This window comes from Pseudorca crassidens, chromosome X (assembly GCF_039906515.1).
Source record: "Pseudorca crassidens isolate mPseCra1 chromosome X, mPseCra1.hap1, whole genome shotgun sequence".
Lineage (NCBI taxonomy): Eukaryota > Metazoa > Chordata > Mammalia > Artiodactyla > Delphinidae > Pseudorca > Pseudorca crassidens.
This window is the reverse complement of record NC_090317.1, coordinates 115,956,196-115,974,975: the sequence shown is the minus strand read 5'-3', so window position 1 is coordinate 115,974,975 and position 18,780 is coordinate 115,956,196. Positions and strand designations below refer to the sequence as shown.

Here is an 18,780-nt window from a genome sequence, read left to right as displayed (position 1 = left end):
TGACTGACTGACTGGCTGACTGGCTGACCGACCGACACGAGGTTGGAACCCGGGCCGCCGCCACGGCCGCCGCCGCCGCGCACGCGCTCCTCGCCCGCCTCCGTCCCGGGGCGGCCCGCTGGGCGGGAACGCGACGCTACGAGCCGCCCGCACCTGCCTGACTGACAGGCGGACCCCGGCATCGGGCCTCGTGCCGGCGCGCGCACGCGCACGCGCCTGGCGCGGCTGCCGTCGGCCCCGGGGGCGGGACCGCGCGGCAGCGAGCGGGCGGGGGGCTCGTGGTGCGCGCGCCCCGCACCCGAGGGCTGCGGAGAGATATTTTGGGTGGCAGGAGGCCCCTCGTCATTTCCGCCGGGCTGCTGGTCGTGCCGGGGGCTTCACTCTCGCGCACGAGGCGAACGGGCAAGTTGGCTGCGGGCGTGTGGCGGCAGCTCCTTCCATTAGCGCTGCGACCCTCGGCAGTACAAGCCATGAACTGAAACCCCGGAGGGACGGAGACCCGAGCGGAGTTGCGGAGCCACGGCAGCAGCCGCCGCCTCAGCGGGGAGCGAGCAGACCCGGCGCGGAGCCGCGACCCCGGCGCCTTTCCCTCCCCGTCACCGCTCCCACCGCTGCAACCGCGAGACTCGACACACAAAAGCCGCTTTCTCCGCGCCGCCCGCCCAGCGAGGCAGCAGCCAGCGAGGGACCCCACCTGAGGGCGGCTCGGGCTGCTGAGTTCGTTTTGTGTCTGAGCTCCGAGCTCCGCGCCCCGCGCGGAACCGACCCTGTGCTCATGGCTCTGATCATGGAACCGGTGAGCAAATGGTCTCCGAGTCAAGTAGTGGACTGGATGAAAGGTAATGCCCGCTGTGCGGAGGGCGAGGCGGCCCTGGGGCTCGGGGTCCCGGCGCACGGGAGGGAAGGGGCGCCCGCCGCGGCCGAGCCCGCCATCGGGGCTGCAGCCGGCTGATCGTGGGGCGCCGAGGGCAGCGGGGGACCTCCAGGGCTGACTGGGGCTCGGGATCCTGGTCTCCTATTGTCTCCAGCCAGTGGCTTCCCATCCGGAGAGGGGCGCGGAGAGCGCGGGGGTGGCCGGGGCGACCCGATGGGAGGCTGGGAGCCGGACGGCGGAATCCCTGTCAGTCTTTCCGGCTCCTAGCTCCCCTTGGTGCCCCCAGGCCGGGAGGACGTGTCGACCCTGCCTTCTCCCCTCAGGGAGGAGCCCCCAGGGACGGTCGCCCGTTCCCCGGCCCCTTTGTTCCTGGGAATCCTGACGCCCCCTTGGCGGCCGCCCCTGCCAAGTGCCTTTTCTTGCGCCAACTCTCCCTGCAACTTTTAAGCCCACATAATGGTGTCAGGACGCGGCCGCCGGGGTTTGGATCCGGAGAGCTCCCCCTCTTCCCCAGGTTGGGCTGAGGATGCTCGGGGGATGCGCTGCTTTGGGGGAGAGGAAAACATGCTTCCCCTGGGACAGCATCTGCGCTGGTATCTGTGGCTCCTCCTGTGCATCCCCCCGCGTCCTTTGCCTCCTCCTCTTCTGGCGGCTTGAGGCTTTGAATCTTAAAGCTTTTTATTGGGGGCTCGACCCCAGGTGTAAAGTGATGCACATTCAAGTGTCCCCTCATTTATTCCATCTTGAAGACTCTCCCCTTTTTTCCCCTGGGCAATTTCTAATAACCATACTTAAAGACATTCGCCCTCTTAATCTCAAACGTGGGCTTTTTCTCTGTCCCTGGGCTTTCCTGCCTCACTATCTCCCTCTGTTGTCTGTTGTCTGAGTTAGAGGACCCTCTCCTCAAGACCACTGCGCCCCCTCCCATCCCCAAGATTCCTAAGATTTGGGGAATGCTGACAGGGGATGGAGGGGATGGACAAAAAAGGATTCCTCGCCGCACTTGGGAGATGTTAAGAGTTTTGCTTGTGGTTATTCCTAGGCACAAACTCTGGGTGGATTAGTCAGGGCCCAAAGGCTTATCATTTGCAAATGCAGTTTCAAAGATGAGGGAGCCCCTTCTTAGGGCTTGCTTAGCAGTCAGACTTTCTAAGCTCCAGGTACTTTAGAACGAAAGTAGCGTGATTGGAAGTGATTGAGAGCAACAGAGGGAAACTCAATTTTTTTTTCTTTTTCCCCCGAGCCTTTTCAGCCTCTTGCTTGTCTTGTGGATTTTCCTTTATCCATTTGCTTTCCTTTTATTCCCTTACTTGCCCCCTTATTCTTCATTTATTTCGTTTTTCTTTTCTAATATGTGGAAAGTGCTTTGTAACTGCAAAGCGCAGTACAAATGAGAGTGTACTGAATTAAATCGAATTCATTATTTATCGACTGCCCCCCTGTGTGCGGTGCATTGTGCTAAGGTGCCATGGGTGCCATGACTAAGACAAAGTCCTGCAGTGGCTCATTTTTTTCTGTTTCTTCTTCTGTTTTCATATTGCTATTGAAATTCTGCTCTCCTAGATTCCCACCAATTTTTCCCCCCTTCGGATTGTCAGATGCAGACAAACATCTAACTTCTGTGTTTCTCAGTCATGGAAGAAAGAGCCAGAGCACATGCGAAAAGCAAGACTGCTTAATTAAAACCCTTTCTTTGAATTTGCCTAAAAGATTACTTCAATTTGAGTCTTGTTACTGAAATACTCAAAGAAAAGCTATCTTGGCTCCTTGGGAGTCAGATTACCTTCAGAGACTACCTCTCACAAATTCCCATGATGCTTGTAGTGAGTGCTGCATACTCCATCTTCTTCACCTCCCACCCTCCCAGTACATTCTTGCACTTTCCCCACTCTCTACACTTTAGGTCCACTGAAGCATGTAGAACATATGATGTACATATTCTGACACACATTTTTAGTTTCTCAGTACACTAGTCCTTTAAAAATCTCTCCAGCCTAAAATGCAGCTTCTTTGGAGTTGGGCTTACATCATTAGCTGTGATTTTAAGTGATTGTTATATTTAAGTTGAATAACTTATTTTCATACCTGTTGGTGATGCATCTTAGAGCTATTTGAGAAGACAGAATTTGTGTATCTTTGTATACATTAGACTGGAAGAGAATAACTGATGTCATTATCTGTATATTTCAAGTCCCAAACTGCTTACTGCTGAAATTTCCATAATCTTCATATAAATTTGATTTGAGATATTATCAGAAAATAAGGTTTAAAAAAATACTAAGATGAAACAAGCATTTCCTCAAATTAATTAACTTAATTAAGGTAACGTACACTATTAGCTTAATTAATCCCCCCCACCCTTTTCCCCAAATAAACTTTACAAAATACACTTAAAAATACTTTTCACCCTTTCTTCAGATGCGCTAATGTTTAAAAGTCAATTAATTTAGGCTGTAGCTTTGGAATGGCCAAACCTCATTTAGTGTTGTATAATGTATAGTGTTATAAAGGCAGTACCAAAGGATGAACAGGACTTTTGAACAACTGCAGCATTGTGGGAGTTCTTTAAAACATGCTCCTAATGTGACAGTTTCATCATCCTTAACATTTAAAGCATATATATGGCATATGCTTTCACCTAGTCACAATCGCAGATAGTTATAACTCTCTTTAGTAAGGTATATGCTTTATGCTCTTTCTAGGGTATTTTTTTCCTTCACTAAACAGAAAAGGAACCATTAAGCATATAAGAATAGCATGGCCATATGTTTAATGCTTCCAGACAATTTATAGAAGTGCAATAGAAACTCAGTCAGCAGAGAGGGAAATGAAGGGAAAAACCCCTGGCTGACAAGATTATTAAACTTTGGTAGAATATATTCAAGATTAATTATGAAGGACCATATATACACTGCAATTCACTTTAATTTATTACTTATTAAAATATATTTGAGGGACACGTAAGTATTAAATTTATGTTAATTATTATTAAAAAACAGTATGAGGAAATACTTCCTATTTTTTTGCTCACCCCTAACTCCACTATTTGTGAAATCCAATACTCATTGAATTTTCTCCTGACAATAGAAATTTGATGTGACACGGTGTCAATGTTAGTTCCAGTAAATATATGAACTCCTCATGAGTCAGTAGAATAAGCATTTATATCCCACATTATCCTGATAGTACTTCAGGCTATTAGGAAATGTCTCATAGCCTTCAAAATTAATTTTAAAAATTAATTTTATAAAAATATTTTTTGAGAAAATCAAATACTCATCATTTAGTGCTTGCAACTAACCTTTTTCAGTTGGAAATTACATTCAGTCCTCCTGTAGTTTTGACAAAATTTTAAAACATAAACCTTTTTACAGTGAATAAAAGCAAAGCAGTTATTGGGAAAAGCTATAGGTAGAAAAGTAGGCCAATAACTGTTTCTAATTTTTGCTCAGTCTGTTACTCTAAAATACATTATTTCTCAGCTCCTGTCTGTTCACTTGCAGGGCCTGGAAATATTTCATAATCTGCAGTTGCTTGAGTCTACTTTTTTTGCCTTCTGAAATACAACAAAAACCTTTGAACACGTTTGGGCCCCTATTATTAATTTTATCATTAATTTTCCTTGTCCACGTCACACCCAATAATTCCAGTTTTTTTCTCACACCTTTTCTGCCTTTTGAAATTCTTTCAAAATATCCAGATGACTAAGATAAAGTTATTTTCCAGGGCCAGCTCCCTTTCTGACATTTTTTCCAGTGATCTTTAATCCCTTTCTGGATCAAATAAAATGGATTATTGTTTTCAGAGTCAACGGACAGGCCCCGCTTTGCTGATCTTCTCTTATGGTCTCTGTGACTTAGCTCCATGCACTCTTATGTTATTATGATTCCTAAAATCATCTAAATTTTTAAGATAGCCTCTGAAGCCATCCCACAATTAACTGCTCTGGTCTTTCCTGTTTACTATAAACCATTTTCTTTAAGAAGCATTCACTGACTTCTAATTTCTGTCCTGATGACTCAGCCTTCTTGAGGACTGAAAATGAAATACATTATTTTAGGTATTAAAAAACAAAGATAAAGCCAACGTTTTGCATACAACCCTAAAAAGAGGAAAATGCAGTGATGAAATAAGATCTATTTAGTGTAAAAGTTTACATGCTCTAGAGGAAAATGTGTCCCATAACGGAAAGCAGTTTTGACAGGTACAATGCCCTTTAGTAATTTTTTTTCCCCCTCATAGGACCCAGAGCTGAAGTTGAAATTTATCTTAATCAGGTGAAGGAAAATGTCAAAATTTTGAGTTAAACTGTTTTGAGAGAGAGATCAGAAATAATTTTGTGGCAGGAACTTGAGAAGTATACACCGTAAGGGAAAAAAAATATGCTAAATGTTTAAATTGGTGCTATTACCTCTTTTTGAAAAATTAGGTTTTTTCTCAATTGCAGCGTGACTAGATAGTAACCAACAATCACCTACTTTGGATTTGACATTTTTGGAACAGGAATTCTTGTCATTTTATACAAAGAGGAAATTTACCTTTTTGATATGTAGAGTTTAGTTCACAAGAAACGTTTTGTTTGTAGTGTCATTAACATTTGCTCCTTAAGGTAACACACATGATATAGTGCATAGTAGGAAAAAAAAGAGTTTATTTATGTAGATGTATTCTAGTTCTTAGATATTTACTTAGTACTTCAGCATGGAAGGTGCTTTGATGGATGAATTTAAATAATTCCCTGCTTTGGAGAAATTAGTCTCTGTATGGGTTGGCAGTGACATTGGCAAACCTATGCCAAGACAGAGACAGGTACCAACTAGTACATTTGGTAAATTTTAAGAGTTTGCATATGTATACAAGCACCAATGGAAAGAGAAGATGATGATTTTAGTAAGTCAGGAAGGAATCCATGGGGAAGGTTTGAGCAACTGTTTAAGCAGTTTATTTAATTAAGGTATATTCTAAGAGGGATGTATTCTAAATGTAGAAGCACAGCAAGAGACTCTAGAGTTGAGATGGGGCGATTAACCAGAGGCGTTGAGTCTACGTTTGTCTGGTTGAAAGAGAAAGGTGGGCAGTACAGGGAAAGTGAGGGAGGAGCATGAGTAGGTGGCACAAAAGTACAAGAACAAATCTGCATTTCACAAAGACAATAAAACTCTCATCATGTCCTGAGTTTAAATAAATACCACATTATAAAACTTCGGCTGCCAAAAATAAGCCCATTTCTGTTTCTCAGGAATAATTTGGAAATAATGTTAAAATGATTTATTTTGAATATTAATTACATCATTAACATTATGTTGTTGGATATTTAGAATTTTACTGATCCAAATTCTTACATGAAGAATGCAGATTGGCTTTTAAATGTTGATGTTGTTCTTAAAGCAATGATAAATTATCATTTTCATTCATAGCAGAGTGACCTCAGATTAGGACCTAACATTTTCTTAATGACTTTTAGCGTTCTATGTGACTTCCCTCACACACAAGGCTTATTGTGAAAGATGAAGCATTAGCTTCTATAAAGAGTCCTAGAAGGATGGATCATCAGTACTAATTTAAAGGTGGGGGAAAGGGAGGGTAAGTAATTTGAAAAACAAAATGGAGTCTAAAGCTTTATGTTTATGAGTTTGTCATGGATTAGTGTCTGGCTCAAGAATAGGCTCATTGTTTTGAATAGCATTCAGTGAGTGAATTCAGTTTTCACGCATAGCATAGGCCTGTGCTACCCAAAATGGTACATTTCTGTGGTTGTGAAAGCCAAATGATCAAAAGCCAAAAAGTTGATTTTTGCTAAGTATTTTAAAATATTATTTTTATATTAAAATAAACATAGATATTATATTCATGGTATAGAAAGCAAAATTGGCATGATTTTAAAGATGAGACCAGAGGCTTAACAGGAATTTTAGCCTTGCAGCAGGCTGTTTTAAAGCTGCGTTTCCCAGACCTCCCAGGGTTATGAGTACACTCTGTTCAGCAGTTAAGGATACATCAGTGGAAAAGTTTGAGAAGTGGTGGTTGGGTTTAGAAAAGGTAAAATTTATGTACTCTGCTTCCTCTTTTTCTCCTCTTGCAAAGGATAAAATATTATCTTTTCAGTCAAGTTCATGATAATTACAGCATCTTACTTTGTCTGATCCATAAACCTGTAGTCAGGATGAACTTCTTGAGAATGATTCCCATCTAATCCTATCTTCCCCATCAGCTTAAAAAATTTAATGGTTTCTCACTGTTTTTAGGATAAAGTCCTTAAAATGGCCTATAAGACCCTGGAAGGTTTGGCTGTTGCCTGTGAGGTAAACCTCATTGCTAGCACTAGCTACTCGGGCCTTCTTTCAGTCCTGTTTACCCAGCCCTTGAGCCTTTGCACTTTTGCTTCACCCAGTTAAATCCTGCTCATCCTTCAGATCTCAAGCCTTCCCTCCTCTGCCTCAGAAAAGCCTTCCTGAATCGCCATATCACATCAAATCCTCAGTTATGCACTCTCTTGGTACCGTGTATATCTTCTTTGTTCCATTTGCCAGTTTTATTTTTTACCTTTATTTGTATGATTATTTGATGAGGGCAGGGAACCCATCTTTTTGCATAACAGTGCATAAGAAAGTATCTGGTGAAAAGTAGGAGCTTAGGAAATATTTGTTGAGTAAAGGAGTAAATAAATTTATTCACAGATTACTGGTCTGTCGACAAATCTGCTTTCCTAAATGACGATGCACGTAAAGTCCCTTATAATGCCCTAATGGATACTTCAGAGACGAGTTGTATACTGTGTGCCAGAATACAGTGTAAGTAGGGTTGCTTTGTCCATTTTTCATAGTTGTGTTGCTGTCTAGCCAATTCAATGATCTAAATCATGGTGTAGATTCATTTCGTTAAGAAACGTTAATAATTTCAGTGAATCTATAACACTTCCGTGTTTATGCTATAAATATTATTTGCTGATGTCATTTCATAGGCCAACACAATAGGCAAACTTCTTAAAAAATTAAAACATACCCCTTTTCTTAAGTATTTTCTTTCATACAAATTTTCTGATTGTTTCTTCATTTTGGTGTTTTTAAAAGAACACCATATGGGCTTCCCTGGTGGCGCAGTGGTTGAGAGTCCGCCTGCCAATTCAGGGGACACGGGTTCGTGCCCCGGTCTGGGAAGATCCCACATGCCGCGGAGCGGCTGGGCCCGTGACCCATGGCCGCTGAACGTGCGCGTCTGGAGCCTGTGCTCCGCAACGGGAGAGGCCACAACAGTGAGAGGCCCCCGTACCACAAAAAAAAAAAAAAAAAAAAAGAACACCATATATTTTGGACTGCATGGTAGAATGAAATTGAAAAAAATGCCTTACATTTTTCCTCTTAAAAAAGTAAAGAAAATAAAGTTCATATAAGAAATTTAAATATATTTTTCTGTTGTGAGAAGAAAATGCCCTTTATTTGTTAATATAGAGGATAAAATGAAAAAAAAAAAGCCCGTTAGCTTAATGAGAACCATTATCTTCTCATTATATTTAATGTTGAATCTACATTTTTATTAATAGGAATAAAATTAAGATATTTAAAGATGCATCTTAAATCAGCATTTGTTATATAACTTCATCTCACTCTGATTTTCAAAAATAAATTTTAATTTTTTAAACCAAATATAAATTTATTTGGACTAATTTTTGAAGAGCACTCATTAAGAACCTATGTAGATAGTTACTGTAAAGCATAACTTGTTGAATACAGGTGCCTCATGTGGATTTTTTGTGAATTACATGCTACTAGTAGGCACGTTATAGAGATTTTTCTAATAAAGTGTGCCCCTCCCCCTAAATTTAGAATTGTTAAAACATAAATCAGAATAAGTGAAATTTTTAAGACTTTAACATAACTTTGCCTGTCTGTTAACTCTTAATAAAACAAAACCTTCGGGCTTAAATGTTCTAGCTAGTACTGCAAATCAGTGGATTGCAATTGTGCCCTGGTTTGAATTACAAATAACCATTAAACATGCTAGTATTTTTTTTAACTTGAAAGATGTATTTAATTTCTTGTTCAATTCCAATTTAAATTACAATCATTAATTCTAATAGAAGCTTTCATTATCTTATTCTTTCAATTTCAGAAAAGAAAGGGTTGTGGGTATTTGCATAAATTCATTGAATTTTAAATTTTACTAAAGTACAATAACTGCTGTTTTAGTTTTCTGTGTTCATCTATTGAATATTTTGTCACAACATAAAATTGTTTTAAAAACCAAGATTTATTAAATAAACCAAAACTCACAATGGCATTAATGTATTCTAGTTTGCCACAGTAAGAACACTGTTACATAACTAATATCAAATGTAGCATACTTGTCTGTTTTATATTTACTTGACATTAATGTTCTTGGAAATTAGTTTTTTTTTTTTTTTGCGATACGCGGACCTCTCACTGTTGTGGCCTCTCCCGTTGCGGAGCACAGGCTCCGGACACGCAGGGTCAGCGGCCATGGCTCATGGGCCCAGCCGCTCCATGGCATGTGAGATCTTTCCGGACCAGGACATGAACCCGTGTCCCCTGCATCGGCAGGCGGACTCTCAACCACTGCGCCACCAGGGAAGCCCCAGAAATTAGTTTTATTAGGTAGGTTGGATAGTCTTCTGATAAGATGATAGGAAGAAACTGCGTTGTTACTTGCTTTTAAAGTGTTACCCAATATCCTCTTGTTTGTTTGAACTTTTTATTTTGTTTCAGCCATATCTGCTATTTTTAAAATGGGCTTGCAACATGGTTTTTGTCTAGAAGAAATCAATGGAAGGCTGACTTAGATCCTGGATTTTACTTTTTCCAACTTGTTTACACAAAGATTACAAAATAATCTATTTTTTAGCAAGATATTAGACTTCTAATTAATTTATTAATAAAAAACCTTTGAAATACTTGTTTTAAGTAATTATGCTCAATGAGTAATTTCAACAGCATTAGCGGAATTCTTGTTATAATTTTGGTATGTTTTATATGTGTATGTGGGAGTTTATTTCAGCTATCCATATTATTTTCAAAATGTTTGATACTCCTGGCGACTTGTGTTTTTTTTCACCTGGCTGAGCAGAAAATTCATATTTTAAGTTTGTGTAATTCACTTATATTTTGGCTATGTAAACGAGGTACTGGGCTATTAAAAATATATATAAAAGAGAAAGAATTGTAGAGTTGTTGCTACTGGTGCTCAAAATAGACATTAGAGTCCAGTTGCTAGTTTTTCTCCCTGCCTGCCAGAGCCTGTGTGGAAACCAAGTTGAGTGTGGTACGAGCCCGCATATGGATGGCAAGGCAGTGCTCCTTCCCCATTTCCCTCTGCATTGGTGACATGGTGAGTTTTGCGACCGTCTCTGTTGGCACCAATGTTGCATTAAATTAATGACAGGTTTGCTTATCTAGAAGGCTGCTACCTTGCCCAACAGCTGTCAGACCAGAGGCTTTCAATTTGATGTTGAATTGTGACAAGCAGAGAGCAGCTCATTCTATGGAATGTTTAGAGCTAGATAATTTTTCTTTCTAATCTGTCCCTAGACATAATGTTTTAAGTCTATTTATGGTAAAAACATGCTAATTCAGATTGTTTATTTGGGATTTGTGATAATTTGAGTAGGTTCCTATTGAACTTTACTTTTGATATGTGAAGAAAGGGCTTGCTGATCAATCTAATAGTGTAATTAAGATTGGAAAGAAATTGTTTGATCCTGGAGGATGTGATGTTTTTAAGTATCATACTTTGCCAGGAGCCATTTCCATAGTGAAAATATGCAAGCTAGAAATGAGTTATATTTTTAGTTAGGATTTCTACATACTTGGTTGGAATCAGTTTTTTGACTTTTTGGAATATTTTTGCAAACATCCTGTAGTACAGCTTGGTTCTTCCCCTCATTAGCCCATGTTATAAAGGTCTCATGCATTTCACATCTATTAGTAGTAGTAGTACTTAAAAGTGAAATAAGGGACAGTTGTTAACACCCTTTAACAGGTAAGTTACAGAAGTTAAGCAGCTCAACAGAGATGTACAGCTGTTCAGTGATGGAATTAGGTTGAACATTAACTCTTTTTTCTTTTCTGCCTACTGGATTGGATTTACACTTCCATGGATGAAGAACATAGTTCAAGTTTATACGTAATTATCTTAAGACTTGACTTTTTAAAAGTTTCTGAATTTTCTACCTTTTAAAAATTGGCACCATTTAGTATATAATAAAGAGTACTTTGAAATCAGATGCCTGTGTTAGTTATATCCAGGCTCCATTACTTCCTAGCTGTGTGATCTTAGTGAGGGAGGGTTGAAGTAACTTGCCAGGTTTTCTCATTTTTGTAAAATAGGGGTGATAATATTACCTACCTCATAGGGTTATGGTATGCTTAAAACGATGCCTAGCACACAGCAAGTGCATGATAAAGGTCAGCTTTTTTTTAATTATGAAGAAGTTTCATTCTATTGGTAATCTTCAGAGGCAGAACTATTAATAGATAATATTTATTGACTGCTTACTATATACCGTGTACTGTGCTAGGTGCTTTCCCTGCGTCATCTTATACTTATCCTAGCCCTGAAAGGTTGGAATTATCCCTGTTTTACAGATGCAGAAACTTTTTCTTAGAAACATTGAATCACTTGTCCTGTATACCAAAATATTTATCAAGCAGGTGTTCAATAAATATTTTCAAGAATGAATAAATATTAAGTGGAAGAAGCAGAATTTGAATGAATTTCTAACTGGTTCTAAAACATAATATGATTACCTTGCCTTTCTACCAGGGATAGATGTGACATGAGAGGAATCCTGGGAACATTTGCAAAGATGTTGATGTCCTCTCTGTCAGACCTACTTTCTTAAGTGTGTGGTAAGGTGGGGTGTGGTCATTGGGTTCTTTTGACCTCTATAGGGGTGTGTGTGTGTGTGTGTGTGTGTTGTGTGTTGTGTGTGTTGTTGGTTGGTGATAAAGCGTTTCCACTCAAAATAGAACTTTAGCCAGTGACAAAAATGCCACATACAACTATAGTATTGGTGACATTTTTTTTTTGACCATGCTGCACGGCATGAGGATCTTAGTTCCCTGACCAGGGGTCAAACCCGTGCCCTCTGCAGTGGAAGCACAGAGTCTTAACCACTGGGCGCCCAGGGAAGCCCCTCATCTTTCTTATTTTGAAGTGAACTCCAAGAGTTTGATGCTCTCCTCTTCTGAGTGTAGACCTAGGCAAAAGATCTACTTTAGGCTACTACTACTAACCAGCCCAGTTCTGAGATGTTTTGTTCTCAAAGGATTGCTAATAAAAGTACATGGTGCCTCATGAAAAGATGCTCAACATCACTAAGCTTCAGGGAAATGCAAATCAAAACCCCAATGAGATACCACCTCACACCGTCAGAATGGCTGTCATCAAAAATACCACAAATAATAAATGTTGGCAAGGATGTGGAGAAAAGGCAACCTTAGTTCATTCATGGTGGGAATGTAGATTGGCACAGGCACTATGTAAAACCGTATGGAGATTCCTCAAAAAATTAAATAGCTAGAACTACCATATGATCCAGCAATTCCATTCTTGGGTATATATCTGAAGAAAATGAAAACACTAATTAGAAAAGATACATGCACCCCAGCGTTCATAGCAGCATTGTTTACAGTAGCCAAGATATTGAAGCACCCTAAGTGTCTGTCAACAGATGAATAGATAAAGAAGATGTGGTATACACACACACACACACAGGAATATTACTCAGCCATAAAAAAGAATGAAATTTTTCCATTTGCAGCAGTATGAATAGACCTAAGAGGGTATTATGCTTAGTGAAGTAAGTCAGACAGAGAATGACTTACTTTAAAGTGTATGTTTTCACTTATATGTGGAATTTAAAAACGAAATGAAAGAGTATGACAAAACAGAAACAAACTCATAGATACAGAGAATAAACTAGGGGTTACCAGTGGGGAGAGGGGTCGGGGGAGGTACCGATGGGGAAGGGGAAGGGGATTAAGAAGTACAAACTACTATGTTTAAGTTAAAATAAGCTACAAGGATGTAATGTACAGCACAGAGAATATAACCATTATTTTATAATTCCTCTAAATGGAGTATAATCTGTAAAAATACTGAATCACTGTGTTGTACACCTGAAACTAATATAGCATTGTAAATCAACTATACTTCAATAAAAAAATTTTTTTAAATTTGTAAAAGAACTGATACTTCCATAAGTATGAATAAACATCTAGAGTATTTAAAAAATATAGTTAATATGCACTTATAAATTTAAAAATACCCTCCCCCCCAAAAGTAGTGGTGCCTGATAATAGATGTTCCTAAGGAGCATTACATTTTACTACAAATACAGGCATACCTTGGAGATATTGTGGGTTTTGTTCCAGGCCACGGGAGTAAAGCAAATATTGCAATAAAGTGAGTCACATGAATTTTTTGGTTTCCCAGTGCATATAAAAGTTGTGTTTACACTCTACTGTAGTCTATTAAGTATACAATAGCATTATATCTAAAAAAGTGTATATACCTTAATTAAAAAATACTTTATTGCTAAAATATGCAAACTATCATCTAAGCCTTCAGCAAGCTGCAGTAGTAACATCAAAGATCACTGATCACAGGTTATATTACAAATATAATTATGAAAAAGTTTGAACTACTACAAAAATTACCAAAAGGTGACACAGAGACATGAAGTGAACAAACGCTTTTGGAAAAATGTCACCGATAGACTTGCTCAATGCAGGGTTGCCACAAACCTTCAATTTGTAAAACAACAAAGTGTCTGTGAAGCACAATAAAGTGAAGTGCAATAAAATGAGGTACACCTGTAAGGGCCTTGATTATATTCTGTTGTTTATATTTACCAAGTAGTGGTTAGCATTGCTATCTATTGCAATACATTTCATTAGTGTTTCTTTGAACAGCAGACTTTATTCAGTACATTTCTATAGCTTGGAAACCCTTACCTACCTAGTAAATGGTAATCGTTCTACCCAAGTTATTTTGTTTTGTTTGGAAATTCTTTTTTTGTAGACCAAATTGTGATATGAAACGATAGCATAGTGAATCACACAAAAAACATATATGCTGGAGAAAATTTAATCATTATCTGTCAGAAAACTATTGTAAAATCGTAAGATACAGAGTGGTCAAGTTGAGCTAGAGATGTTTGATCAATTGAGTACTTGTAAAATGGTAATGATAGATACAGTTACATCCACATTATGTTTTAAAATGATACACATGGTTTTGCCTGTGTATCTAAAATATATATTCTGGCATGTATTTTTGAAACTTAAAGTAAGATTTGTTCAGAGTAAAAACACAAAGATGATATTTTCTGTTTCTCCTTATTTTCCTTTAATAGACTTGAGGTGAGTTTGTTTTAGGCTGGAAGTTTTAAAATAAGTGAAAACAACTTAATTGTTCTTTGGTTGTGGAGAGAATGATTTGAAATCTCTCATTTTTTATGAAAGCTACAACAGCCAGGACAATAGACATTTAAAAAATAACATCAACTGTGAACTGTGGTAATTACCAACTATTTTGAAGTTGCCTTAGCATTGTCCATTTGATTCTGTAAAGCACTTTTTCTCTCCTAATGTGCTCATTATTTTTCAAAATCCATGCAAATTAAAATTAATTTTGTTTGGGCATGTTTTTGAGAATTTTGTCACTTTTTTTGAAAAAGTTGTTGGCATCCTGTGTTGATAAGTGGTCTGGTAAGAGATAGACTTTTAAATGTGGTAACATAATGAATCTCCATCTACATTAATTTTAAGATGTGTCTAATTTAATATTTAAACAAAATGGTTTCTAATTTTGAGGGTTTTTTTTTTCATATGAGACTGTTTTGCCAGCTTGTTTTTACAGTTGTGACCAGCACACACAGAGAAAATAAATACCGGTTTGTAGGGCAAAAATAGAGACACAGATGTAGAGAAAAAACGTATGGACACCAAGGGGGAAAAATGGCAGGGGTGGTGGTGGTGGTGGTGGGATGAATTGGGAGATTGGGATTGACATGTATACACTAACATGTATAAAATAGATAACTAATAAGAACCTGCTATATAAAAAATAAATTAAAAAAATAAAATAAATACAGCAAAATAATACTTAGGGATCTACTAACATTTTTCTTCCTACTGATGTACCAGTAATAAGATCACAAAAAATTAAGGCTGGTTATGTATCTCTAAAAAATAAGAATTTAAAAATATATACACACACACTCACCCCTACAACACTATTATTACACCAAAATTCATTTCTTAATATTAAATATCTAGTTTAAATTTCTAGTTTCATAAATGTCATAAACAGTTTTACAGTTTCTTTTTTCCTTAAATCAGGATCCAAATAAAGCCCACACATTGTAGTCTACCTTATTTTTTTTCCTACATCAATCCTTTTGGACTCAGTACTCGCTTTACATGACAGACATTATTTAATGTCTCTTGAAATAAAATTCATATATAATAAAACCTACCTCATATTATTAAAAAATTCACTGTAATGCCTTTATTGTAATAAAAAGGGAAAATAATTAAAAAATAAAATCAGTTTCTGTTGTATGTAGGTGCTTAAAATGACTGTACTGTAAAAAACTATAATTGATATGTTTGCCTACTTATAATGAGCATACCTGGATTTAAGACAAGCAAGCAGTAAGTTCAGAAGTCATTCTATAAGTACAAGAAAATGGAAGAGCAGATGAATTGATAGACACTGGAATAAAAATGAGTATTAGAACAGGTAACAGGCTAGACTCATTTGATATGTCACTCTAATAATTCCTGTTGAACATTTAAAAGTCATATTAAAAGGAACCTCAGCTTTTTGGAGAAATGGCAGATTCTAGAGCTGAGAAGGGAAAATTTAAGATGAGTCTGGAGCATCTTGTGCCAGAAAGTAAGGAAGTGCTCAGAAAACACAATGATGAGGGCACGTCACAGACTTGGAAGCCATTCTGAAAGAGCTTTCAGTGGCCGAAGCTGGAACAATTTGAGCAACAAAAATAGTATTGGATTTTAATTCAGTGCATAAAATAAATAGAGTCCATACTGATGTAAATAAATGTCTGAATAAAGAAAGAAGTGAGGGAGGAGAGAAAAATCTCCCATAAAGATAATTCCAAATATTTTACGTAGATACTCCCATCTCAAGGAAGTGACACTTAACTCCCCGCTTTTTGATTGTGGGTTGAACTTAGTGACCTGTTTCCAAAGAGTAGAGTGTGGGAAGGGGAAATATAACTTCATTGGAGGAACCTAGTGAACACTGCGTCAGCCAGGTGATCAAGGTTTGCATCATCAGTGATAAGTCATGTTGATTGCGTGTACCCTTGATATGATGTGGTAAGAATGGCACTTCACCTCTGTGGTCTTCCTCCCCCAAACCCATAATTCCAGTCTAACCAGGAGAAAAACATTAGACAAATCCAAATTTATGGACATTTTACAAAATACCTGACCACTACTCCTTCAAAACTGTCAAGGTCATCAGAAACAAGGAAAATGTGAGAAACACAGACCATAGGAGGCTAAGGAGACATGAGGACTATTTGTATTATGGTGTCCTGGATAGGATTCTGAGATAGAAGAAGTCTGATAGGAAAAAACTAGTGAAATCAAAATGAGGTGTGGAGTTTAGTTAATAGTGATATACCAGTGCTGTTCCTTAGTTGTGACAAATGTGTCGCAGTAATGTGAGCTGTTAATAATAGAATATGGATGACAGGTATGCAAGAACTTTGTACTATTTTTGCAACTTTTCTGTAGACCTAAAACTATTCTGAAATATTTATTTAAATAAAATAGAGTTAAATTTATTTTCAAATTTGGTTATACCAAAATGTAAGCAATATCTCATGTGAAATAACTTAGGTTTGCCCTTTTGTAAGTGTTAATAATAAACTCTTTCAAATGTAAACAAAAAAAGTCATGTGGGATACAGGCAGTTCTTAAGTGTGGGACTGTTGCATTCGTTGGTCTAGCAATCATTGAGTAACCTGATCATTGTGATAACCTGAAACTCCCCACAATACTCAAAATGCACCCAAGGGACAACATTGACCCTGGCCTGGCAGCAAGAACCTCTGCCTTACCTCTTGGCTCCTGTGTAAACCTCATGCTCTTCTACATGTGAAAAAATAATTTTTTGAGTGAATGTCATACCTGGTTTCCCTTCAACTGAAGTTCATCTTTTTACTTGATTAGCTTTTGTTTTTAACTTTTTGCTAATCAGGAAATGTGTTTAAGAAAAGGAAACTGAATGTACATGGGATAGGGTGGAGACCACCAAAATTTAGCTCCATCTCCCTACGTATTTTACTTCACTGCTAACAGATTGGCAGGTAAACTCTTGGACAGAAGAGTGTGCTATTCTAAACCTTGTTAACAAAGCCTGATTCCCAGCAATTTTTCTAATTGTAGTTTCTTTTTCCTGCAGACACTGTGTAGGAATGTTAAACAAGGCATGAACATTTTTGAGCAAATAAATGTGGTTTATAATAATTGATTTTAGGCTGAATATATAAACGTGTATATAAATATGCATGCATATTTACGTAGGCAAGATATTTGCCTAGGGCAGATATGTTGAAATGGAATATAACCAAATGAACTTTTCTCATTGCTTTTCTACGAGACAGTCAGCATTTTTCTTTTTGTCACTAAATGTAACACCTTATTTTCATTGTATTACGGGGTCATGTAGTGTGTTTAGTAGTTGAGTTCTGGGTATGAGAGTGGCTGTAACTTAACACCTCCTTTGGTCACATCTCTAAGAAATTATATTTGATTTCAAAACAGAACTACTTTAATATTTGCACTTTATTCCTGTGTCTTCCTTATTATTATCTTCCTTGTTTTCTAGTTTACTGGTGTGAAAATTCTAAAAGGAACAGCCTCTGGTAATAAGTAGATAAAATTGTGACTGGGAATTTAACGCATTAACCTGATAATCAGGGTTTTTTTCTTGCCACAATAAACTGAAATGTTATATGGATCACAATTTCATCTTACTTGATTCTTTGTTATTAATCCACTTCTATGAAAGTGTGAAATTCTGCTGATATTGATGTGAATGTCTTAGAATTGCCTTCCTGGCTTGTCCTGACTTCATGCTCTGAGTATCAGCCTGGATATGCATTAACGTGTTCTCTGTGAAATACTTCTGTTTTTTGTACAAAGCATTTCTTAAGGTATGCTCACAAGAATGAAGGAGAGTTAATTTTGTTTTCTTCTGCTTTGATATGTTTTAGTAAGGTAAGAATGTTTTGAATTTAAAGAAATCTTTAAAAAAAAGTCTGTGTAGCTTGTACATTAAATATCAAGGATTTGAAGCTGTCTTTGAATATGTGACTGGAAAAAATGGGTTGACTTTCCAAGATTCTCCCATATCTATCCCAGGATAGAATCTATCCCAAGGTAGGTGGGCAACATTTAGATTGAAATTGTTTTCACAACTTTCCAATGATACTTTTCATAACAAAAGTACACAGATTTAGGATGACTAGCTATTATGGTAATACAGTCTCATAATAATTAAAAACAGAATGTTAGAAGCAAATTGTGTGATTTACATGACTTATGAAATACAGATGGCGAGAAGTAGACTTGGAAGCTTTTTCAGAGTGCAGATGGCCATGAGTTCTTCAGAGAAGTTAATTAAGAGTAATCGTTGTATAGTAGCCACTGTCTTGTAGGCTGCCATGAATTTAATATTCTACTTTCCCCAATAAAAATGCCAGATGATGCCTTTCAAGGCTGCTGAAAACATCTTTATTACCTGTAGCCATGCCAAAGGACTCACTCCCCTACTGTACCCCTCTCTTTCCGCATCTCTACATTTCATACAGATGAATAAAAAAAAAAAGATTAAAGGGACAAATATCT

The 18,780-nt window shown here is 38.0% G+C and overlaps 1 protein-coding gene across 6 annotated transcripts in view; it reads left to right on the top strand.

Moving 5' to 3' along the window:
* The first annotated feature begins 247 nt into the window (after positions 1 to 247).
* CNKSR2 (connector enhancer of kinase suppressor of Ras 2) overlaps positions 248 to 18,780 on the top strand; it is a 258,125-nt gene continuing 239,592 nt past the window's right edge. For 4 of the 6 annotated variants that reach the window (XM_067724242.1, XM_067724241.1, XM_067724239.1 and 1 more), the window contains exon 1: positions 631 to 839. In XM_067724242.1, the coding sequence (XP_067580343.1) occupies positions 776 to 839 (64 nt within the window). In that variant the 5' untranslated portion in view covers positions 631 to 775. Of the gene's footprint in view, positions 840 to 7,566; positions 7,666 to 18,780 lie in introns of those variants that run through there. The other 2 variants (XM_067724238.1, XM_067724237.1) reach the window with 2 other exon arrangements.